This window comes from Ornithodoros turicata, unplaced genomic scaffold (genome assembly GCF_037126465.1).
Source record: "Ornithodoros turicata isolate Travis unplaced genomic scaffold, ASM3712646v1 Chromosome44, whole genome shotgun sequence".
Classification (NCBI taxonomy): domain Eukaryota; kingdom Metazoa; phylum Arthropoda; class Arachnida; order Ixodida; family Argasidae; genus Ornithodoros; species Ornithodoros turicata.
The window spans coordinates 889,925-914,471 of NW_026999374.1; the positions used below are offsets into that span (position 1 = coordinate 889,925).

Here is a 24,547-nt window from a genome sequence, read left to right on the forward strand (position 1 = left end):
GTCTCTGTCCTGTTCCTTGAGGTTCTTCTGTTCCGGGTGCTTCCCCGATTGTTGTTCGTCCCAGACGATCCTGGAGCAGTACGTTAGCACTGAAGGATCTCGTCAATAATAATAATAACAAGGAGTACGTAGATTCACACTTTAAAAGCGATTTTTTAAAAAACGTGCCGGGAAACAAACAAAGGACGACACAACACACAGCGCAGCACACATGTAGATTTACGCGCGTCATGTCAGTCAGTGAACAGTGAAGATTCCCATGTCATCTCCATTGACAGATACCCACGTTGCTTTTGCCTCGAAGTGAACAGTAAATGCTACTTCTAAGTGGCACTCGAAGCTACTTTGCCATTACTAGAAGCGTACTAGGAGCTTTAAAGTTTGTACCGATCCTATTTGCATGATTACTTACCGCCATTGAAGAAAGGAGGAAAGATTGGTGTCGATATCGTTGCATGAGTAAAGTAGGGATGAAATATAATGATACGCCCGAGAACAATAAAATTTCTGTTTCTGTAACGTATCTTGGAGAATTTAGTTTCTGATATCATTGAAACTCGTGTACGCAACAAAACAAAGCAAAACTGTGTTGATCACAGCGGTAAACGTCGTCTGCTACGGCGATGTGCTGGATTAAATAAATAACGCCAGTCAGTGATATCGAGGAATAAATTCAATATACGTGCTAGAAAAAGTATCATCATATTTCATTTCTTTTTCTTTATCCATGCAACGACTTCGGCACCATTCTTTCCTTCTTACCTCTGTGGTGGCGGTACGTGTTTTTAGCAATGTCATATTAATTAGAAACAGCCTTTAATTTTCGCTTCGAGGCATTAGAAATGTGGTGGGGGGCCCCCCGGGGGCCCTCCCAACTTCATTATCGAAGTGGATTTAGGGGGACAGGCAAGCTCGCATGGCCACATTAATCTGACATAAGAGCACCATACATCATAAGCTGGAACGTCGTGCAAAGGGACAATGCAAGAAAAATTACAAGATGAGACGCAGAGAAGAAAGAGAACACATTCGCTCTCGCTTGTTCTCGGGCTTGTCGTTTACTTTTTATCGACACCGTTTAGAGAAGAATGTGCAACAGAAGTCGATCATTTCTGCAGTGATTAGTGTGTTTCGGTTTACATATTTTTGTCGCGGCGAAGTGCAAAAGGACGTATTTCACTGGTGTGGTTCATTGAGGGGTAAGGGAGTGTAAGAGCGTCGTTTCGCGTTTCACCGCTGGCGTCAGTCAGAACTTTGACGTAGAAAATGAACTCGAGTGTGCTCCAGCAAACGGTCATAGCAGACGACGCGTGGACATGAAATGCTATCATCATCATGCTTTTTCTGGTGAGCGCATGAAACTAAATACATTCAGTTGTATCGATAATTAAATTCTAATCCGATAATTAAGTGCGTTCCACACACCGCGGTGTTCTTACTCATAGGCTCGTAACCATATTTTTATTTAACCCATGCAACGACATCGCCATCATTCTTTCCTTCTTTCCTTCCTCCGTACATGGCGGCGCGCACAGCGAACGTAAATATTGCAGCGTTGAACATTGAAAAGTGGTGCTCTGTCCGCGGAGACAATATTGGGATCTCCACCATTTGACGGGACCCTTTGTTTCTTACCGTTAATGTCGATTCTCCAAGCCAATTGGAACCAAAGAACCCCGAGCAGAAGTTCTAGGAGGAAACCGAGACCCCCACGCTTAGGTAAGTGACAAAACGCTTCGTCTGCAAAACACTTCTTGTTTTGTCTAAACGTATTGGGCTGCATAACCCGCAGTGATAGCGACGCAAAAATATCAAGTTTCTCAAATTGTATTTTATAGTATACTATATCGAAGAATCACAGTACATTTTGCGGGCATGCTGACGAGCCTTCCACACATAATGTCATTGTCATTTCTAGTGTGCAAAAAATGTACTAGTTCATAGGCTGGCTATAGCCCTGCCCTTCGGTCACGAAACCTATCGTTCAGAGTTCACCACGGCCGCGTGACACTGTGACCCTGCCCGTTTTTCGTGCGTGAACAAGTACCACGCAGAACTCTTGCCCTACAGGACCAGAGAAAAGTTTACCGAACACCAGGGTGACATATTTCTCGATTGGGTCGACACGTTAGCAGGGAACACAAGTGGGCCCAGAATACCGAATAGAATAGCGAGCCACCTGTCTGTAAGTGTGTGTGATCCTCTTTGCTGCAGGTGTAGCGATAACGGAAACACATTCCACGGTCCTCCGTTACCGGAAACGAAAATTATGGTCTAGTACTGAATTCGGGTAATGGCTGTTCCTGTTGTGCGATATCATTTCAGTGACTTTTCAGTTTATTTTTGTATTTTGATGGCTTTATTCTCTGTAATGCTCTAAATACTAGGAGAGATCGTGGGAACACAGAGAAATATTGGATCTCTAGGGTGCATCCATCGCTTACTTACTCCTCCTAGTCCTCATAACTCCATGACATCAACACATATACGAGATGCAGCATGGACTCCACGCATTCTCCTCCACCATAGCACGAGGATGACAGCCTATATTTCCTTATCTCTTTTTTACATTTTTTTCATTTTGCCGTGGTTATGGCAGTATGGTTTGCTACCGAAAGGGTCGGCCTATGAGTGTGACATTGGATGAAGGTTACGCCCATCTTGGGTTTCTGGACTCGGAGTGACTGAAGCCATGTTCCTACATTTCTTTGAAAAATCTCGCAAGATGTGCTCGTCCCAACAACGTAAAATTAACGAATGCAACACCTGCCTCGGCCAAATCTCGTTGTTTACAACGTAAAATTACTTGTGTACGCGTGGCAGCGAAGTAGCACTGGAGTAAAACAAGGTGTTGTCAGCAGCTGTGTAACAGCCGTTCCATTACCAGAAACGAAATTCAAAAGCTGGTATCAGAAACGGATAATGGAAACGAAAATATAGCAGTAGCAAAAACGGAAACTGTAATGAAAATATGTCCGTTATCCTTCCCTGGGTGTCTCCCCAATATAGATTATTTATTTATTTATTTATTTATTTATTTATTTGCAGATACTACTAACGTCCTAAGCACGACATTGTAGGAGTGGATACATTGAGAAACAACATGTATAATCAAGAAAAAAAAAGATAGAAAAATCAACAACACACGACATCAAAATATATACATTATACTTTGCTAAGATGGCCATTCACAGATTACACAAATATGATTGAAGCTCTGAAACAAAAGCAGATGCCGTTTGGGATGTGACAATACTGTCCGGTAATTCCATTCATTAATAACCCGTACAAAGTAAGAGTACCTGAAGCAGTCATTGCGATAGCTTATGGGTGTAATACGCCTAGAATGTTTGTTTCTTTGAATTCTTCTTGAATGGTAAGATACATATTTGTGCGCTTCGAGATTACTGTTTTCTCCCGACAACACGAAAAAGAACTTTAATCTAGCAATTTGACATCTCTCCGACAGAAGAGGAAGTTGCGAGCGCTCCAAAAGTTCAGCTGTACTTTGATCGCGGTTAGATATATGCCACACTGGTGTTGCATAAAGCTTACATCTCCACCATTCTGTGAGCGTGTGACAACTGTTTATGTTCTTTTCTTTTTTTGGAAAGGGTGGCAACAGTTTGGCTTCTCTTTGACAGAAACCCGAAGAGACAGAGATCTGCGTGTTTGGGACGTCAAGTTCCAGCCCTCTGGATTTTCAACCCCGAGAGATGGAGCTCTCCCTAAAGTTCGGTGGTCAACTCACAAAAGTAAAATTGGAGCCTCTTGACGCTAGCCTACCAGAACAGGGCCAGCAACAGGAATGCAACGAGTCTTCATGGGGAGACAACAATTACGGTAAAATTTTTGTAGACATTGTACTCAGTTGGTGAATGCTTTCTGGAATATTCCTGAGGAACATGGAATAGTGTAAACTATGTACAGTGCTGGACAAAAGTTTACGAAACACGCTTCAGCACATTCCATCCCCAGAGCGACACGCTAGCAGTGAATGGGACCGTACGGAGTTACAGATATTTGCCTAGGTAACAGGGTCACTTGTTTGCAAGTCCGTACGGTTCCATCTTCTGCTGCCGGGTCACTCCGAAGAAGGAAGGCGACGGAGTGTTTTCCGTAAACTCTTGTCCAGCATTGTACTGCTCAGACTAAATGTTCTGGGGAATGTCTTACATCTGGCTGTCTCACGTCATTTAAAGGGGCCGTCGCATCCGTCCCGGTTGATTCTAAAACTGTATCGCAGTTATACTCCGCCTTCATCGTTGATAATAATGGGGTCATTCCATGCCGACATTCGTCCCAGTCATTGCGCTCGACCGTCCTCGATTTCTTGCAAATAAATTGTGGTTGATTGTTCCCACGCAGGCAATGCCCTCTCGGCTTCTTTTTGTAGCAAATAGAATTTTTCGCGACGTGGTCGCCACTTGAAGATTGTGATTTGACATGTAACCTACCTCGAGAAAAAAAATTCTAACAAAGTAGCTTCTGCACAAATTTCTACCAAATCTCTTCTGAGTGAAGGCAAAGCATAATACTTTCGTGCCAAGACCAGTTAAAGTTGATCGTCACTTTTTATCCAGAGCTTATGCCCGGAGAAAACTGTAAAATTTTGTGAACTTTTGGAATTTTTCTCAGAACTCTCCAGTTTTTTCATAGCTATGTAAACTGTTTAGCACTGTTGCGTAGGAGGCATAGAGCATGTTAAAAATATTTTGAGGTGCGCAGACTTGGAAGAGTACGCAGAAAGAAATCATGAATTTCGGAAATACAGTCAAACTCCTTTACAACGAAACTCAGGGGACAGCAAAAATAATTCGCAGTAAAGGTATTTTCGTTAAAAATGATGTCCATTATTGGACCCATAGCCTCCAGCGGGACCTCAAAAAAAATTTGCTGTAGTGTTATTTTCGTTAAAAAGGTGTTCGCTATAAAGGGGTTTGACTGTATTGCTTTTTACCACATATTCAGCCGTGAATTGCACGCTTAGGTGGTCCTGATAAAAATGTGAGACAAATTGCATTTGATAGTACGCCCCTTGAACATTTATTTTACAAAGTTTCATCAAAACACTTTTTGTTTTAGGAGGAAAATTTTTTTTTGAACTGGAGCACCCCTGCACTCCTCCGGCATTGCCCTGCAACGCGCACCTTCACCCATGTTGCATGACCGCCGCTGCCACGAAACGCACACGGGAGCTGCCCAAACCGATTTGCGTTCTTTAGCAAAAAAAAAAGAAGAAAGAAACAAGTTAATCTTCTAAGCTTCGGGTTCTCACTAGAACGTCCTACTGTGGCGACCCAGTTGAGTAGGAGCACTGGGCCTAGGGATGTACTTCGGTGACAACGGGCACTGTCGGGCTATTGAATAGCCATAATCTGTTCGAGCGATGACGCACACAATGCTTACCTACACCGACTCTACGGCACCAGGCAATAAAGTGTGGGGAGGATACGTTTAATGATGATAAAAAAAGGGAAGGTTAGTCATGATGGAGGCTTGCTATTCCCAAAAAGCAAAGAGACACAAAGAAAGACGAAGAAGCAGAAACACAGACACAGAAACTTATGGAGAAATACAGAAAAAAACAGCTCCTTCACTAGTCGACGACGACAACTTCACTCTTTCGGCTACGACCAAAGAATACGATAACAAAGGGGAAGACTTAAAACTGTCCAAGTGACGTCATTAAATATAAGGAGCCAGCTCAGGAGGACAGTATCGCATTCCGATCAAAGTGAACTAGATGTGATAGGTGCAGACCGGTCGTCGTCGAAGTATATCCCTGGTTTCAGTGCTCCTTGTGTACTGCACCACCGCAGAAGGCGATGCGTCTTGGGGTGAAACATCCTTGCAATGCCGGATGAGTGTGGGGGTGCTCCAGTTCAAAAAACTTTTTCGCTGCTGAAACAAAAAGTGTTTTGATGAAACTTTGTAAAATAAATGTTCAAGGGGCGTACCATCAAATGCAATTTGTCTCATATTTTTATCGGGACCACCTCAGCGTGCCATTGACGGCTCAATATGTGGTGAAAAGCAATATTTCCGAAATTCACGATTTCTTTCTGCGTACTCTTCCGAGTCTGCGCGCCTCAAAATATTTTTAACACGTTCTATGCCTCCTACACAACAGCACTAAACAGTTTACGTAGCTACGGAAAAAATTGGGGAGTTCCGTAAAAAATCGCAAAAGTTCACGAAATTTTGCAGTTTTCTCGGGGCATAAACTCTCGATAAAAAGTGGTGATCAACTTTAACTGCTCTTGGCATCAAAGTACTATGCTTTGCCTTCACTCAGAAGTGATTTTGTTGGAATTTGCGCAAAAGCTGTTTTGTTAGAATTTTTTTTTCGCCAGATAGGTTAGATGTCAAATCGCAACCTTCGAGCGGGCGCGAGAAATTTTTTTGCTGCAAAAATAGGCCGGGAGAGCATTGGCTGCGTGGGAACAATCAACCACAATTTATTTGAAAGAAATCGGGGATGGTCAAGCGCAATGTCTGGGACGTTTGGCATGGAATGACCCAATGGGAAAAATCCAACACAAATTGGTGGTGTCGTTCCTGTGCATTTGGAGTACTAGTGGACAGCGTCTGCTCTGTGATCGGCTCGCATGTGTATTGTTGTTTGTGTATGTTGTCGGACGAGTTCATAAAAGCCAGGAGCGTCACAGCTTGTTCCACACAGCAAAGTCACTTAAGGAGGAATCACTTCTTCAGAAGTCCGTGAGTGATTTTCGTTCGCACAAGACACGTGAACGCTTTCAACTATCATCGTGAGATTGGTACTGGCGTGTTCTCTTAGCTTTTCTCTAGTCAATGACGTATTTTTTAGAGGACAAGGTTGAGCCGTTGATTTTTAATAAATTAAAGCTTGGCGCGTCTCGAACATGTGCTGCCATCTTGGTAGAGTGTCGCACACTAAAATATTTGCAAATTCGGGCTCAGTACAAATAGACGGATAGTCCTGGAATTGTACAAAATGCGTCATTGACAAGGGCAAAGCAAGGAGAACACACCAGTGCTTCTGTTTTGACGATATTTTACGCAGTTTCTGAGCGCTGTACGAACAAACGTTCTCTGTTGTCTCGCGCGGAGTGATTCCCCCTTAAGAACTCGCAGTGGTGAGCGAAAGTCGGCATATTTACTGACGTCTCTCCACTTAGTATATTGCGAAGCAAAAGCTGTACAGATGACTTCAGATATACGTAATCGCCTGCTCCCATTTGTGTGCCTAGCTGCAGGGAGACATGTTTTTAAGACTCGTTTGTACTATTGAAGCCAGAGGCGGAGAGTTTTCATTTTCCCGGAGGGGGCAAGGGCGCTCACTGGAGGGAGGGGGGGGATATGTTTATTAAGAAAAAAAAAAAGGAAAGTTAAGCCAGATGGATGTCGGCCTGTTATTCCAAAAAAAAGTGAAAGGGGGAAGTCAAAAGAGGCAAAGAAAATAAGAAAACAAAGAAGGGAAAAAAAAGGAAAAGAAAAATGAAGAACACAAAACTAAAGCTGAAGAATAACACACTCTGGCGGGATCCTATGATGTATACAGAACTGGTATAGAAATAAGGGAAGGAAGAACAGAAAAAACAAAAGAAAAAAAAACAGAGAGAACGTAAACAGTGAACATGTGCACAATTATGCCTTTGAAAACTCAGTGCAAAAAGAACAAAATGTATTGAATCCCCGGTGCTTGACCCGAAATGCGCGCAATATAATGGAGCAGCGGGAGTTGAACCCGCTCCCAACGAATATGCGTTCCGAAGACCCTACCGTTACACCTCACTGGCAGCTGCTGGTACGTTTTCGACTGCTTCGTTTCATTGATCTGATTACTTTGCGCGAAATTCAGGCTATGTGTTCTGTCATCCACTGTGTTTCTTCGCCTCACCTTCTACTGTGATAATGGGCATGGTGGGCGGATACATATTTTACAGATTGCAAGATGCATTTTTGGGTTGGTGCCTCTTCGCTCTTTTGACCCGAGCGCGCCGAGCCCCAAAGGTTGGTGTCAGCCTCTTAGCGGGACTTAGCCTCTTAGCGGGTGAGGCGGCGCCGCCCCTAGTTCATGTTCCGGGGGGGCAAGGGCCCCCGCGCACCCCCGCAGTCGGCGCCTATGATTGAAGCTGTTTTCGGAAGAGAGACACGACCAAGTTGGTTGTTAAGCGGCGACAAGCATCGGGGTCTTATGTGCGTTCTCATATCCGATAGCCCCTTTAACAAAAGGATCCAAGGAAGGTTTTCTGGACTGGTGTTTTTGTGTGTGATGTGTACACATGAGTTGTAACAGAGCATAAGGAGATTCAGAAAGGGGACAGAGATGACTACATACCACGTGGCTTGAAGCTTTGCCGTGTGACTTACTAATACCTTTTTTGTCTAACTTTAGGGGCAACTCGAGGGATGGTCCAAATTAAAGAAGAACCTCGAGAGGAATCTTCAGACGAATATCCGGTCATTGAAGTGAAGACAGAGCCTTACAACACTGCAATTTTGGACCAGGTGGGACACAGCCATGACTCAACGTCAGAAGGTGATACAATATGATTAGTTAACTTAGTTACAAAAAAAAATCTACAAGAAAGTGTGATGCAACAGATATGCTTTGGAGAGATTCCTCTCAAGCACGTATCATCTTTCCTGTCATGCTTGCTCATACTTGGGCTGTGAATTTTTCAGTAAAAATCTGGCGCTGTCTTCAATTTGGGGAGAAATCGGCATCACTTGGGCATCCGTGGGCTATCGCGTGTTTTTGTTTCTCATCTTGTCTTTTAAAGGTGCACTAAAATGCAAATGCAACTTGTTCTCAAATGAGAGCCAGTGTTTTAATTAGTATGGTGTAAGCAAAACTAGTTCACGCAACGCTACCGCTTAGAAGAAAGATGCAGTGAAAAGAACATGAGAGAACTGATGTTCTGAGGCTGGAACAACATAGAAGGGAGAAATACATACAAAGCCTTATTGAGGCTTTGTATGTATTTGTTCCTTCTATGTTGTTCCAGCCTCAGAACATCAGTTCTCCCATGTTCATCAGTTGCCGCCTGCGTCGATCCCGTCGTATGAATGTGTGTATGGGAGAGCAGAAATGTAAGAGTGAAAGGAGGATGAGTGAGAGAGAGTGGCTGGTTTGTCCCTTCAGATGACGCACCCTGGAAGTCGCTGAGAAGGCGTGTTAGCTTAGCTCAATTGGTAGAGCCCTGGACCGGCAATCCAGAAGATGTGGGTTCGACTCCTACAGCTGGCTAACCTTTTCAGTGACTTTCAACTTTCATCGCAGTGAAAAGAACTGTCTTTGGCGGCATCCAATGAGACTGTACGAGAAACACGTGTCTGTCTGTTGTGCACGTATGGATTTGTAATGGGGCCTGTTGTACTGTTCCGTACATGCGCCGCATGCTTTAGTCTCAAATTTTTTGATACTGATTTACGGAATCCTCACGACAGTTATCACAAATCTTCCACTGGCAACGTCTTTTGAACAGCGACGTAAGTCCGCTTTGTAACTCGCGCCACGTTTTTCGCCGAAACTGCTCCACGGCGTGGCGCACTCAGCGTGGACTAAGAGCACCCGATGCGCGAGTTAAAGGAACGTTGACTGCTTAGCGGCAAAGCAAAAAATAATCTGGTAAAATTATTGTTGTTGGCTTCGTAACAGAATCCTTAGTAATGAAATTGCTTGGAATCCAAGCTTCTATTTATGACAAGTATGAAGTTAACGTGGCATGTAACTTAATTTGAAATGAACTTGTTCTCACATTTTAGTGACCCTTCAGGTCCTTTATAAGTTTTTTTTTTGTGGCCTCCCAGCAGTCATGGGCACTAACTACTTCTACAGTAGTTTAACTATAACTACTAACTACTTTGCAATGAAGTAGTTTAAGTAGTAGTCCAACTACTTTTCAGTGAGGTAGTTAAAACTACTGCTTTAACTACTACAATGTATTTTACAATGTAACATCTGTAACTACTTAACGTTGACCACCAACACCAATCCCATTCTGTAGTGTTCTTGGACACCCGAGTGTGAACGACAAGCAGTGATAAAAGTGAAGATTTAGTAACCATGCATGGCACAATTGCACTGCACCTCCGTTCTCATCAAACAAGTAGCTCGAGGTAAAAGTCGGAAACACAATCGCGCCGTAAAGCTCGCGACAAAATCGGAAGTAGTTGGCGCCTGCACTAACCTAACTACTCTAGCTAACTACTCAAAATACTAGTTTAACTAGTAGTTGACTACCGGCCATCACTGCCTCCCAGCGCTAATCCTCTTAGGCAGCGGGAGTTCTGACACACATGGGTGTATTTCAGGGAACGCAAGTGACTCATTCTTACACGTGTTACGCGTGGCAACCTCTGCTCGTATTCAGCGGAAATGTCACTTCAGGATTACGTGGCGACTGGAATTCGGGGAGAATTCGAGTTTAACCGGAATTGGTCACAGGTTTGTTTGGGGGTGGAGGGATAGCCGGGTTTAACCCGAAAAAGTCACTCCCTACTTATACTGAAAGCTGTCACAGAAGACGGAGTGATACTGGCTCCTGAATTCATAGATGTGTCTGCACCAAGACCTCTCCTTGCTAGAGACAGTTTACATCTTTCGTGAACCCTTCCGCTGGCTTACCACGTCTAGCTTACTACGCTGGCTTAGTACGCTTACTACATTGTAGGAGATGGGGAAATTCGAGATAAGGGGGGACATTGAGATACAGTAAAAGCTAGTTAATTTGCACCTCATTAATTCGAATTGCTGGATAATTCGCAAAGTCATCATGGTCGACTTCAAAGTCTGCGAGGCAAAGTCGCAAATTGGAGGAGGCAAAGTTATCATGGTACCGCCATATAGTACATCAATATATATCACACTCAAATCAGCTCCGCTACGGATAATTTGAACGGCGCGCCCACAATTGCACGCTGCCGCTGTCAGCTTTCCAGGTTCAAACTGTGCACCAAGCTACTATTTCTGCCAATCAGCAGACACCACCTGAATGCATCTTCTCCTTCTCTCCTTTTCTTTTTTCGGAATCGTGGCTGCGTTGCTGTCATCGTTCCACGTGCACAGTTCGCTTATTAGCTCACGAGGGGAGTATCGAGTGCGGAGACAGTGCCCATTGCCTGGCACATGCTGGTGTGTGCGCAAGAGTGCAGGTCAGTCCGTGCATAATATTAAACCCCGAGATTAGGGCAAAAGGGGACAGACACAACACGGAGTCTCAAAAAGTCAGTCCAGCAATGATTACGAACTCTTTTCCCCATTGTGGATTTGTTGCCAAAGTGTGGATGAACACACCCAACAGGAGTCCGACATCAAGGCAGAAGGGCTCTGCTACAGCCATGCTACAGCCATGCGCGACGTGTTGCTGCCAAGATGCTGTCTGTTCTAAACTACCATAAGAAGTCCTAAACTGTGATGAGATGGACCCGCGGACAGCGCCACAGATGAGGAAGGGGAGGTGTTGCGAGTGCGGCATTAAAAATGGAGGTGCACCGAACTTCATGTACTTTTTTTTTAGCTTTGAGGGAGATCAAGACTAGCACTACAGCATGTGCATGCAAACGAAGCTTGACCGTGCTTTGTTTTAACAGTCAAAGGCAAAACTTACTAACTGGTTTATTTCGCAAATAAAATTCTGGACTGTTCATCGTGCACTCCTGCTTTATCTAGCACATAAACTTCCGTTCCAGACAGTTGGCTGGTGCATGGTTGCCAAAACATGGTTGGTAAAAAACGTAGATGGTCCATCTATTTGTTTTGCTGTGCCTGCTTCTATCTTCCAGTTATTTGAAACCCTCAGAAGTGGATTGCCTCTTTAATTTTGAGGGGGGGGGGGGGTCTTAGTGACAGGAGCGAAAAATATCTCAAGAACAAAAAGTGAAACGGCATAAAAGATTGTCGGCGCCCTAGCAGCTTCCCCTCTCTGCCTGTGCAGGAACGCGTATTACCTAGTCCACCTTCACTCGAGCGCTACCATCTTGACGGCACAAAAGACCGCATAAAGACGAGGCCTTCCCTAAAAGTACATTTGTGCGCGTTGTGCTTTCTCCAGTTCGTCAGCGTGCACTGAGTTTAAAAATAAAAGCGCGGCTATGAAGCGTAGAAAGTTTACCAGGTCTTGTAGTTCGAAAAACGAGCCTTTATTATGATGACGATGAGGATGAGAACGATGGGTCTGAAATTCTTCTCACACCTGCCCCTTTCTGGAGAGGAGCCCTCCGGGCGATCTTCTTGTGGCGGGCGAGCAGTGTCGAGAGGTCGTGCGATGTATGGTTTGAGGCGTGAGACGTGCGCAGACTCAGTGGAGCGCCGGTCAACGGGATTGTCCAGTGGTTGGACGAGGTACGCTACATCATTGAGCGCTCGGAGTACCTTGTAGGGGCCAGCGTAATGGTAGAGGAATTTTGACGAAAGGCCAGGCTTCCGCAGAGGAACCCAAAGCCAAATGAGGTCCGCAGGACGATAAACAACGTTAGCGTGGGACGCGTCGTAACGCTGTTTGGCTGACGCTTGCGTGTCGAAGGTTCGGCAACGGGCAATCTGTCGGCATTCTTCTGCAATGCAGGTGGCGCTTGCAAGTACAGGGTTGGAGATATCAGGCACGTAGGGAAACAAGGTATCAATAGTATGGACTGGATCACGGCCGTAAAGTAGGAAGAAGGGGCTGAAGCGAGTTCTCGATTGTGTGGCAGTGTTGTACGCGTAAATGAGGTAGGGAAGGAGGTCATCCCAGTTGTCTTGATGAGGCGAGATATAGAAAGACAGCATGTCGGCGAGGGTGTGGTTGAAACGTTCCACGAGTCCGTTTGTTTGTGGATGGTAAGGAGACGTAAAGTGGTGGGTGACATTTGAAAACGGTGCAGTCGATGCAGGACGACCCCCAGGAACTGCAACTACATGTTTCCCCGCTGGGGAGGAGGGGATGTAAGGCGTATGGGGCTACGTGACAGTGACCTGCGGCGACCGGCTGGAGCCGGGAGCGACGTGAACCGGCGTAATCGTCATTCCGGCGTCCGTCACCAGATGTTGCGGTGGGAGGCGCAGAGTAATAATAGCGATCACCGGCATAACGAAATGGGCGGTCTGAGGGACAAGCATCAGTGTAGGGCGTAAATTGTGGACGGCAACCCCAGAAAGCCTCCCGTTGACGTTTCCTGCAGAACCTTATTGTATGACCGGTAATGCCGCAGTAGTAGCATGTTGGGCGACGACGGGGCCGGTCCAGGGACATACTGAGAGGAAGTTGAGAACCTGGAAGCATCGACGGGGAGTACATCATGGACTGCTCTCGGGCTTCTGAGACTGCAGCTGTCGCCGGACTCGGGTGGATATTTGACCGAGCAACGTCAGCGTACGAGGGCTGAAGCTGGGCTGTGGTGCGCTGTCCAATTGCGCTCGCGAGTTCTTCCCGTACTACCGACTGTACAAGCACAGTTGTCTCAGTAGGTTGACTCAGTAGTTGACCCGTAGGTGATGAAAGCCTGGAAAGTTCTTCCCTTATTATCTCTCGGATCAAGAGACGCAGATTATCGAGGGACACGATTTCAGAGGCGCCGTACTGGAGATGGGCTTCCTTCGTGCGCCGGTTTCTTGCGTCCTGTAGTTTCTTACAGAATGCAAGAATTTCGGCAGCAGTAGTGATGTCCTTTGCCATGATAAGTTGGAAGGCATCCTCCCGTATTCCCTTGAGTATGTAGCGAATTTTTTCATCGTCAGGCATCTCAGGATTGAGACGCTTGCACAAAGAGAGAATCTCTTCGACGTATGACATGTACGACTCATCGGGATGTTGGGCTCGCGAGGACAGCTTCTGCTCAGCATCTGTCTTCCGAAAGGCGGGCCTGCCAGATAAATCCCGTAGCCGAGACTAAAATCGTTCCCAGGCTTGGAATTCTGCCTCGTGGTTCAGGAACCAAGTCTTGGCGACCCCGGACAGATAGAAGGCGACGTTATTCAGCTTGCTGTTGTCATCCCACCTGTTGTGACGGCAGACGTGGTTGAATTCGTCGAGCCAATCATCAACATCCTGGCCGTCGATGCCGTTGAATGTGGGCGGGTCACGTTGCCGCAGTACTTGTGCGAGGATAGTCGACGCGGTCGCTTGTCCTCCCGAGGCAGAACCGTTGCCGGCTGCGGATGGGGGTGCATTAGCCATAAGTACAATGCGACGGCTTCGGAGTTCCAGATTTACTGGCTTAAGAGGAAGGAAATCGAGCGCACCTCCACCAAATTGTTGCGGTTCGAAAAACGAGCCTTTATTATGATGACGATGAGGATGAGCACGATGGGTCTGAAATCCTTCTCACACAGGTGGTATTCAAAATGCGCAAGTGATACATGATGTTTTTCGGACCTCGTGCTGTTAGTAAAAGGACAGCATGGAGAGAGGAATACAGATGAATGAACAACATCTTTATGGAAAAGCGTGACAAAAGGCAGCAAAATGGTTCGTAATCTCGCAGCAAGACCACATGAGCAAGAGAAACAGCAGAGAAGGATCTTTCTCTAGACTTTTCTTCCACCAAGGAGAGTGCAGGCGAGAGAGGTCACTGATTGCACTAGAGGATTGCAAAATTCGAAGCATGCAATTTTTCAGCAGTGCTGCCGTCGCCTGTTAGGAGTGGGCAGGATTCGGTCGAAGGACTGCCTTGAGGAATGCTTCAGTTCTGTGTGTGGCTGAACGAATTGGTAGATGACTGTTGGGTTTCAGTCATCCATAAATAACGCCACCTCCAACGCACGCGCCACATTTTTGTACGACGTTGCTGCGGCCTGAACTCGTTGATACAACGAAGTCCGTTCCCGCAGATTTTGGTCGGAGAGCGAATTGTCGCGCAAACGAGGAACAGCCGGAAAATACTTTTCCCCTCCTCCCCCATCCCCCATGTTGCATGTGTTATCAACTGCATATTCTGTCCGTTTGCTCTTCGTTCATGCCGTGCTCAGTCTGCTACCTGCGTCGATGATGACCACAATGGTCAAGTGTCCAATGGTCCTGCACTCTTAAAGGCGCATTAAAATGCAAAAACTTGCTATCGAAAGAAAGTCCGTGTTTCAATTAGTATAATGCCAGCAAGATTAGTTCACACGGCGCTACTGTTTAGAAGAAAACGCAACGAAAGCAGAACAGTCTTTGGCGTCAGTGAATGGTATCCCCAGGAGGCAAGGATTGGCAGCAGGAAAAGCAGGCGCATACGTGTTGTAGGTGCGTGTATTTGGAACTGGTCCAGTCGAAGTGTTGTGTATATGAGTGGCATGGTGTCCACTGCTCATTTTTCAGTACCGATTCCCTGAATGGTGCCCGCAACAGTTCTCGCAAATGTTCGACTGACGACATTTATCTTCGGACAGCGATGCCCGTCTGCTTTTCAATGCGCACCACATTTTTCGACGGGACTGCTCCCTGGTGTGACACACACTTGCACGCGCAGAATGGTCTAAAAACACTGATGCATGAGCAGAAACGAGGTTTGGCACTGAACCAATAAAGAGTCCGGTGGAATTTAGTTTGTGGTTCCGTAGCGTAGTAACGTGCACGAAATCAGCGTAGCGTGCAACCTTGTTCTTGCATTTTAGTGTCCCTCTAATACACGCTGCTTTCTGTGCAAGAGCTGTGTCTCACAATGGGTTCACCTGAAAATGGGGTTGTACTGCGGATGATGCTGTCCACACACGCATCGCATAGGCCCCCCAACTGTACTCTGTGTTACACAGTGGCTGCAAGGTCAGTGGTCGTAAGAGAAGCACAACGCTGGTGTTCGCACCCTGATCGTCCTCAAGACTCTTTTCATAGCCAGTCAGATCAGCACGAGGCAAAGCAGCAAGGTAACCACCACCTAGCACCAAACCTCCGAATAGGGGAAGTGAAACCCCGTTTCAAACCATGCTCACAGGCAGCCGAACTGTTGCCGGCATACAGCAGCGATTGCCCACCCACTCAAAAATCACACGATTGGGCCAAGTCTTGGGGCTCAGCTGACGGAGTGTAAAAACTGGGCCCTGCACAATGCAAGAAAAACAAATTTTTGACGATACTGCCGTTCGTTGCTGGGAGAGGGTGGTATGAATGGTAGATGACTGTTTGGTTTCGCTCTCTCGTAAATAATGTGGCGTCTGATATGGCCCTATATTTTTGTGCAATATTGTGCCTTAGTTCTGTGAACAAACTCTATGCTTACGTCAGTCAACTACAAAAACTGTCTGCGCTCTCAACGTCCACATTCTGAAATTTCAGGAGCGAAAGAAAGCAGTGGTGGGCTTCACATTAAGGACGAGCTCAGAAGCACTTGCGATCACGCATCTTCAGGTTGCACCTCTTCCAGTGCACAGTTTGAGACCAGCACAACAACAGTTGAACCGCGGTTCGAAAACGATGCACTATTTACTACCGAAGGTCGACCCGTAGAGCAATCTTCAGAGCAGAGCGAGGCTCAAGTGGCGGGCAAGTCATCGACGTTCGGACATGAGAAAGACAAGCTTTATAAGTGCAGTGTTGGTTTGGCTACATGCAATGACACTGGGCTCTTGGAAGATGATGTCAAACCTCACAAAGCAAAGACATTTACCTCTGACATGTGCTCCGCGGCAATCAGTCATGCATCAACTCTGCAAGTCCATGCAAAACATTCCATGGGAGTAAGCTTGCACAAATCCAAGATATGTGCATTTGCATGCGCATCGAGCGCATCCAAGTGCAATCTCACCCCTGCAGAGTCCAGCCACACTATGTGCCTGTGGCATCACAAGCAGACACACATGGGCAAGAAGCGCTACAGGTGTGATCTCTGTCCTGCAGAGTTCGGCCATTACACGAGCCTGTGCCGTCACAAAAGAAAGCACACAAGCGTGAAACGTTACAAATGCAATCTGTGCCCTGCAGAGTTCAGCAACAGTGAGAAGCTGCATGATCACAAGAGAACACACACGAGTCAGAGGCCATACAAGTGCAACCTCTGTCCTGCACAGTTTGGGCATAGCACAATCCTGAAATGTCACAAGCAAAGACATACAGGCGAGAAGCCCTATAAGTGTGATCTCTGTCCTGCAGAATTAAGTCTTAGCTCTAGCCTCTATGACCACAGGGGGACGCACAGAGATGTGAAGCCCAATAAGTGCGATCTTTGTCCCGCAGAGTTTAAGAAGAGGGACACCCTGCAGTGTCACAGGAGATCACACACGGGAGAGAAGCCATACAAGTGTGACGTCTGCATTGCAGCGTTCAGCCGTAGCTCAAGCCTGTTGCGCCACAAGTGGACGCACATGGGCAACAAGCCCCATAAGTGCGACCTGTGTCCTGCAGAGTTCGGCAACAAGACGGGCCTACAGTGCCACAGGCGAACACACACGGGAGAGAAGCCATACAAGTGCAATGTCTGCCCTGCGGAGTTCAACCACATTACGAGTCTGTCATATCACAAGCGAAAACACACAGGCGAGAAGCCCTATAAGTGTGACATCTGTACAGCAGAGTTTAGCCGTAGCTCGATCCTATTGAGTCACAAGCGGACACACACGGGAGAGAAGCCCCATAGGTGCGATCTCTGTACTGCAGAGTTCAGCAGTAGCGGAAACCTATCACGCCACAGGCGGATACACACGGGCGAGAAGCCCTACAAGTGTGATCTCTGTCCTGCAGAGTTCATCGAGAGCACGAAGCTGCGGTATCACAAGCGAAAACACACTGGCGAGGAGCCCTATAAGTGCGACCTCTGTCCTGCAGAGTTCACCGGCAGCACGAAATTGCGGTGTCACAAGCAGACACACATGAGCGAGGTGCCCTGCTAGTGCGATCGCTGTCTGACAGAATTTAGCCACAGTCCAGACCTGGGGCAATACAAGTGGACACACATGGTCGAGAAGCCATACAAGAGCATTCTGTGTCTTGCGAACTTGAACCAGAGCACAGACGTCCAGTGATACCATAGGTGGACTTATATGGGTGTGAAGAGGTGCAGCCTCTGTCCTGCAGAGTTCAACCACAGCACACACATACACACACAAGCCAGAGGACCAGCAGAGCATGGACGTGTGGCTTCATAAGTAGGCATGACACACTTGGGATAGAAGCTGTACAACTGCAGTCAACACGACCACATGAAAGAGAGAAGGCATCCAAGTGTCTGTTCCGTTGCATGTCCTTAAACCTTTCGACCTAAAGGAGCACATGGCAAGGCGCAGGGGGGAAAGGCTGTAGAGATTCTATCTGTATGCCCAGCGTATCTTATTTTCTTTTGTTTGCTTCTCCTGATTCTTCTCTTTGGATGTTTCACTTGAGACTCGAGCACATGAACAGACGGAGGTTGATGGGAGTTGAATTGGTGCTGGGTTGGGTGGTGATGGATGTGAAATCTCAAACACCGTACCCAGTGCCAAGGAACAAACAAACAAACATGGAAAGGACATCACACAGGTGTGAAATGCCAACCCAGCTTTATATCCTTTATTTCCACGAGCAAAATTCCTGTTCCCTTTTCATTATCCCTGTGACAGACACACCTTTTTTACTTATTTTATGCCCTCACTTTGCTAAACCATTGAAATAAAAGTAATTTTGCAAGATGTAACAACTTTTAACTAAAATCCTGAGAATTACCTTTTCGGTCGCGATCATCTGTTGTGGAATGCATTACAATTTGTTAATGACATCACTATATAGTGATCATTGACAGCGCTCGTGTAGGGGTACGAGAGATCAAAACTTGCAAAAGACGATGGCCCTGGGCGGCTATGCTTCACTACCTCACGGCATATCAGCACACTTGCCCTGTTGTTGACCTCGGAAAGTGCATGATATTTTTGTTGCCGATGGGGGTATAGTTCATCATAGATGGGATTCAGCTACTTCAACATCTGGATCACTTGAGAGGGAAGGAGGAGAACCGTTTGTGCTGTGTGGGAAGCACTTTCGCATGCACACAATATTTAGTTGCAAGTTGTCGGATCGTATATACAGGGTGTCTTTTTTTTTTTAAATACAGTTTTCATTAAAAAAAACTAAAGGCTATAGACATCATGTTTTCACTTCTGTCGTCTCTGGGCCGGTGGACGTTCTTAGCCATCTGTTGCTCAGCCGTTGAATGACCAATTACCTAAAAATCGTTAATTAACTTTTTAATTATAAAAGCTACGAAGTTGTCCCAATTTTCCAAAATTCGTGAAGGAACACCGTTTTTTTTTTCTTTAATTCGTTCAATGGGCACCTTCTGAGACGTGTCTTTCCTTCACCCCCAGTGTGAGAGGGTGAAGGAGCACAGTGCCGCCTCATGAGCGTCAAATATGAGCTTTCTTGGCAGAAACAAACCAAAAACAAATATATCGGGTGATGCTATCGGAACTGCCCTTATCTTGGGTTGCATTTTCTATTTTCTTTTAATCTTTTTTGAGGATTCAAGAGGCGATAGTGTGCTCTTTCACCCTCTCACATTGGGGGTGAAGGAAAGAGGCGTCTCCGAATATCCGCAATGAACAAAATAAAGAAAAAATTGTCTTCCTTCACGAATTTTTTTCGGAGAATCTATCGAACGGATTTCCGTTCGGGAAACTGCGGCGATATCAGGTGACCGAATGGAAGAGATGTTATCATTGGGACAACTTCGTAGCCTTTGCAATTAAAAAGTTAACTAACGATTTTTAGGTAATTAGTCATTCGACGGTTGATCAACAGATGGCCAAGATCTTCTGCCTGCCCAAAGATGATGGTAGTGAAATCTGGATGTCTATAGCCCTTAGTTTTTTTAATGAAAAATCTGAATCGAAAAAACAACAACTATAATAGCAGGTATGTCAGGGTGAGGTTGCGCTGCCACACGGCGGCGTCTGTACAGCCACCTGTGAGCATGCTGTTAGTTTGGTGTCCCGCATTAAATTGCTTCAATATGTCTACACCATCATGTTACCTGTCTTGTATATCCCAGTGCTGCAAGCATGCATCATCTGTGCGGACCGTGAAAAGAGTGAAACCGGGAAATTTTTTTTGCTCACTTCCGCTCTTTGTATTTTTGATTATATGCAATGGTACTGTCATACTGTGTACAGGAGCAGTGTTTCTCGGTTCCAAGAATCGCATGTTCTACTCCGCAAATTATGTCGACAAGAGCGAAATGGTGCTGACAAGATTGGTGCCTGACGAAGTAAGATCTCAGACAAGGTGTACATACACATTCTCATTTTCATGCAGCATCTGGTTTCTGGTTTGGTGCTTCAGAAGCAAGATTTTTTCAACTCTTATTCTTTGTCGGTGACGGAACCCGCAACTATGTTTGGGCGAGGCTGGGGTGTCACGACGTAAATGACCAATAGAATATAGAAGCGATTGACCAATGCGAATATGCAGAAAAATGTGCACAACGGACACTGGCTTGGCGTTCGTTAGGTTTTCCAGAACTGGAGATGTTCCGATCTGAGCTGTTCGGAGAATTCCCATAAGCGTACCACGAAGAAATAGCGCTACGTTTCGGGGCAGATGAAACTCCCCAAGGCAAGATATACCTGTACTATATACTATATCCATCTCCAAAATGGATGCTCCACAGCTGTGTCAGTGTGGCACGAAGGACATGAGCCTGCGAGCGGTCCGTTGATTCCAAGAAATTGGGAAAAGGATTCCTTGAAGGATCACTTTGGGAGTGTCGCTGCAATTGCCCCGGGCAACCCGCATCTAGCCAGCGCCTTTTCCACAACTCGCTGTTGATAGAGTCATGCAAGTAGAGTTTATAATCCTGTAGCCTCGTCAACACCCTCTTATTCTTCATGACCCATTCCACATACTCCTAGCTATACCTTAATGCCAACGTTACTTGTATTTTAATTTTTGCTTTTGTCTCTGGCGGAGGAAATCCAACATTAACATCTAAACACGATCTACATCTAAGTCATCAGCATCTAGAACACGATGAGTACTTGTTGTACCCAGAGATAGTACATACTGCACTGCCTTCATGTTGACCACCTCCCTCCAGCATGTACTTTGCAGAGTGCGAGCCATGCCATTAATATGGTAACTGGGATTGAACTGGGAACATGCCATTAATCTAGGAATCTAACCTAAATGTAAGTGATATATGGTGGTACGTCCCCTGGGTGGCATGGGTGTGGTGTGAATGTTTAAGGAACACTGAGCAGCCCCGCCTCGGACACTGTCGTGGTTGTTGCTTGCTTGGTAAGGGTGGGTGGTCTCGTTAGAATTTCGGTTGGCAAACGTTGCTTCGCGCGAGGCAAAAATAGAAGGGTTACCACCACATACCGTGAAACCTGCAAATAGCGGAAGCAAAACGCTGTTTCACACCAACCCTGCTGGCTCTCGTAGACGGCTGAGCATCCGCCAGCGTGCGGTAGAGACCGCCCACTCAGTGTCGAGTGATAGACCCGAGTCGTTGGGGCTCCGCTGACGGAGTGTAAAAACTGGGCCCTGCACAATGCAAGAAAAACAAATTTTTGACGATACTGCCGTTCTTTGCTGGGAGAGGGTGGGATGAATGGTAGATGACTGTTTGGTTTCGCTCTCTCGTAAATAATGTGGCCTCTAATATAACCCTACATTTTTTGGAGTGTATTGTGCCTTAGTTCCGTGAGCAAACGTTATGCTTACGTCAGTCAACTACAAAAACTGTCTGTGCTCTCAATGTCCACATTCTGCAATTTCAGGAGCAAAAGAAAGCAGCGGTTGGCTTCACGTCAAGGACGAGCTCAGAGGCACCTGCGATCACGCATCTTCAGGTCTCTCCTCTTCAAGTGCACAGTTCGAGATCGGCACAACAACAGTTGAACCACAGTGCACAAACGATGCACTAGTCATCACTGACGGTCGACCCACAGAGCAATCTTCAGACCAGAGCGAGACTCAAGTGGCAAGCAAGTCATCGACGTTCGGACATGAGAAAGACAGGCTTTATAAGTCCAACATTTGTTTAGCCGCATGCATCGACACTGGCCACTTGGAGGTTCATGTCAAAACTCACAAAACAAAGACACTTACCTGCGACAAGTGTTCCGCGACATTCCGTCATGCGTCAACTCTGCGAGTGCACGCAAGACATTGCACGGGACTAGGCTCGCAGAAGTCGAACGTAAGTGCACCTGCATGCGCATCGAGCGCACACGAGTGCAATCTCAGCCCTGCAGAGTCCAGCCACAGTATGTGCCTGCAGCGTCGCAAGCGCACACTCGTGGGCAAGAAGAGCTTCAGGTGTGATCTCTGTGGTTTTGAGTTCAACAAGAGGTACAAGCTGCGCAATCACAAGAAAGCACACATGAGTGCGGGGCTATACCAGTGCACCTTCTGTCCTGCACAGTTCAGGCGAAGCGCGATGCTGAAGTATCACAAGCAAAAACATACAGGCGAGAAGGCCTATAAGTGTGACCTCTGTCCTGCAGGGTTCAGTCATAGCTCTAGCCTGTATGTCCACAAGCGGACACACACGGGCGAGAAGCCCCATAAGTGCGATATCTGTCCTGCAGAGTTCAACAGGAGGCACGACTTGCAGCGTCACAGGAGAACACACATGGGAGAGAAGCCATACAAGTGTGACGTCTGCCCTGAGGAGTTCAGCCGCAGCGCGATGCTGTTGCGCCACAAGTGGACTCACACGGGCGAGAAGCCCCATAAGTGTGATCTCTGTCCTGCAGAGTTCAGTCATAGCTCTAGCCTGTATGTCCACAAGCGGACACACACGGGCGAGAAGCCCCATAAGTGCGATCTCTGTCCTGCAGAGTTCAACAAGAGGTACGACTTACAGCGTCACAGGAGAACACACACGGGAGAGAAGCCATACAAGTGTGACGTCTGCCCTGCGGAGTTCAGCCGCAGCTCGATGCTGGTGCGCCACAAGGGGACGCACATGGGGGACAAGCCCCATAAGTGTGATCTCTGTCCTGCAGAGTTCAGTCATAGCTCTAGCCTGTATGTCCACAAGCGGACACACACGGGCGAGAAGCCCCATAAGTGCGATCTCTGTCCTGCAGAGTTCAACAAGAGGTACGACTTACAGCGTCACAGGAGAACACACACGGGAGAGAAGCCATACAAGTGTGACGTCTGCCCTGCGGAGTTCAGCCGCAGCTCGATGCTGTTGCGCCACAAGGGGATGCACATGGGGGACAAGCCCCATAAGTGTGATCTCTGTCCTGCAGAGTTCAGCGAGAGGGCGGACCTGCGGTCTCACAGGCGAACTCACACGGGAAAGAAGCCATACAAGTGCAATGTCTGCGCATTGGAGTTCAGCCACATGAAGAGTCTGTCACATCACATGCGAGAACACACAGGCGAAAAGCCCTATAACCCTGTATCCACACGAGTCAGTTTTCTGCCGGCAGCAAGTCGGGAAGGAGTGAGAGGATATCCGACATAAACGAGGTCACTACGCGTCTGAAAACGCCCACTGATTCTCTAGCATTCACACGAGTCATTTTCCCGGCCGCTGTCAGATTTCCGATCCGTTCTGTATTCGCGATTGCATATCGTCTGTGTCTAGCGTAGGATGGACCAATGAAAGAAAAAAACTTATTGCGCTTGGGCTCCTTGTGGATGATTCAGAGTGCATTCACGTGAGAAACGGGACAGGATATGGGCCAAAGAATGGATTCCAAAGAAGCGCTATGGAATGTAAAACAGTATTAACCCAAATCTCCATGTGGACGACCCAAACGTCTGTCGGAGTATTTTGAGAATAGACGCTGTCACATTCGGTTTTATTTTCCACTAATGAAGCGTATCTCGATGCTGAGCATCAATATAGGCGCGACAGCGTGCCGACAAGTGATGGACTGGCGATGAAGCTGTGGTGTTGAACTACAGGTAGTCAATAATTAAATTAATTTATTTTCCTTTCGGTAGGACGAGTAGCTTCCAATTATTATGTTTTTATACATGTATTGGAAACGTGCATGCGAACGATTATGTGTAGTCAACGCCTGTCCAGCGAAAGAAATATCCGCGTTTATAAAATTCATGCGTGTATTCCGTGCCTGTTTCGTCTCACGTAGAGAAAAAGCTTCCTATGCAACACTACATTGTAGGTATCTATCTATACAGGGTGTCCCAGCTAAGTGTATACAGATTTTTAAAAAATATATATAACACTTTTTCCAAGATGAAACCAATTGCAATATAGCATATGCTGAAGGGCACTCCCTAGGAGGGCATTAGCAAAGTCCAAAGGCAATGTCTTAATTAACTTTCATTAATTAATTTGTTAATTATAAAAGCTACAAAGTTGTCCCAATGAGAACATCTGTTCCTTTCGGTCACCTGATATCGTAGCCGTTTTTAGAACAAAAATCCGTTCCATAGATCGCCCGCAAAAAATTAGTGAAGGAACGCCATTTTTTTCTTTATTTTGTTCGTCGCGCACCTTCGCAGACGCGTATTTTCTTCATCCCCAACGTGAGAGGGGGAAGGAGCACAGTACCGCCTCATGCGTCGAAGACGAGCTTTAACTTGCGGAAACGAAACAAAAACAAATGTATCTGGTGACTCTATCAGAACTGGCCTTATCTTGGGTTGCATGTTCTGTTTCCTTTTAATCTTTTTCCAGGACGCGAGAGGCGATAGTGTGCCCT

At 46.5% G+C, this 24,547-nt stretch overlaps 1 protein-coding gene across 2 annotated transcripts; it reads left to right on the plus strand.

Annotated features, from left to right (window-relative positions):
- The first annotated feature begins 980 nt into the window (after positions 1-980).
- LOC135374113 (zinc finger protein ZFP2-like) lies at positions 981-24,048 on the plus strand. Of its 2 annotated transcripts, none has more exons than XM_064607125.1 (4): positions 981-1,719; positions 3,645-3,843; positions 8,384-8,527; positions 16,227-18,503. In XM_064607125.1, exons 2-4 carry the CDS (start codon positions 3,717-3,719, stop codon positions 17,774-17,776), a joined length of 1,821 nt encoding a protein of 606 aa, XP_064463195.1. In that variant the 5' UTR covers positions 981-1,719; positions 3,645-3,716; the 3' UTR covers positions 17,777-18,503. The 2 variants fall into 2 exon arrangements, with proteins under 2 accessions (XP_064463195.1, XP_064463194.1); XM_064607124.1 differs by lacking the exon at positions 16,227-18,503 and adding an exon at positions 21,635-24,048 and having other exon boundaries at positions 1,000-1,719.
- Positions 24,049-24,547: the final 499 nt, after the last annotated feature.

Bases quoted from the DNA above. Each gene is read 5' to 3' on its own strand.
- LOC135374113 (XM_064607124.1), top strand. From the start codon at position 3,717: ATGGAGCTCTCCCTAAAGTTCGGTGGTCAACTCACAAAAGTAAAATTG. The intron at 3,844-8,383 runs GTAAAATTTTTG...GTCTAACTTTAG, and splicing joins ATGGGGAGACAACAATTACG to GGGCAACTCGAGGGATGGTC. The intron at 8,528-21,634 runs GTGATACAATAT...CTGCAATTTCAG, and splicing joins CCATGACTCAACGTCAGAAG to GAGCAAAAGAAAGCAGCGGT.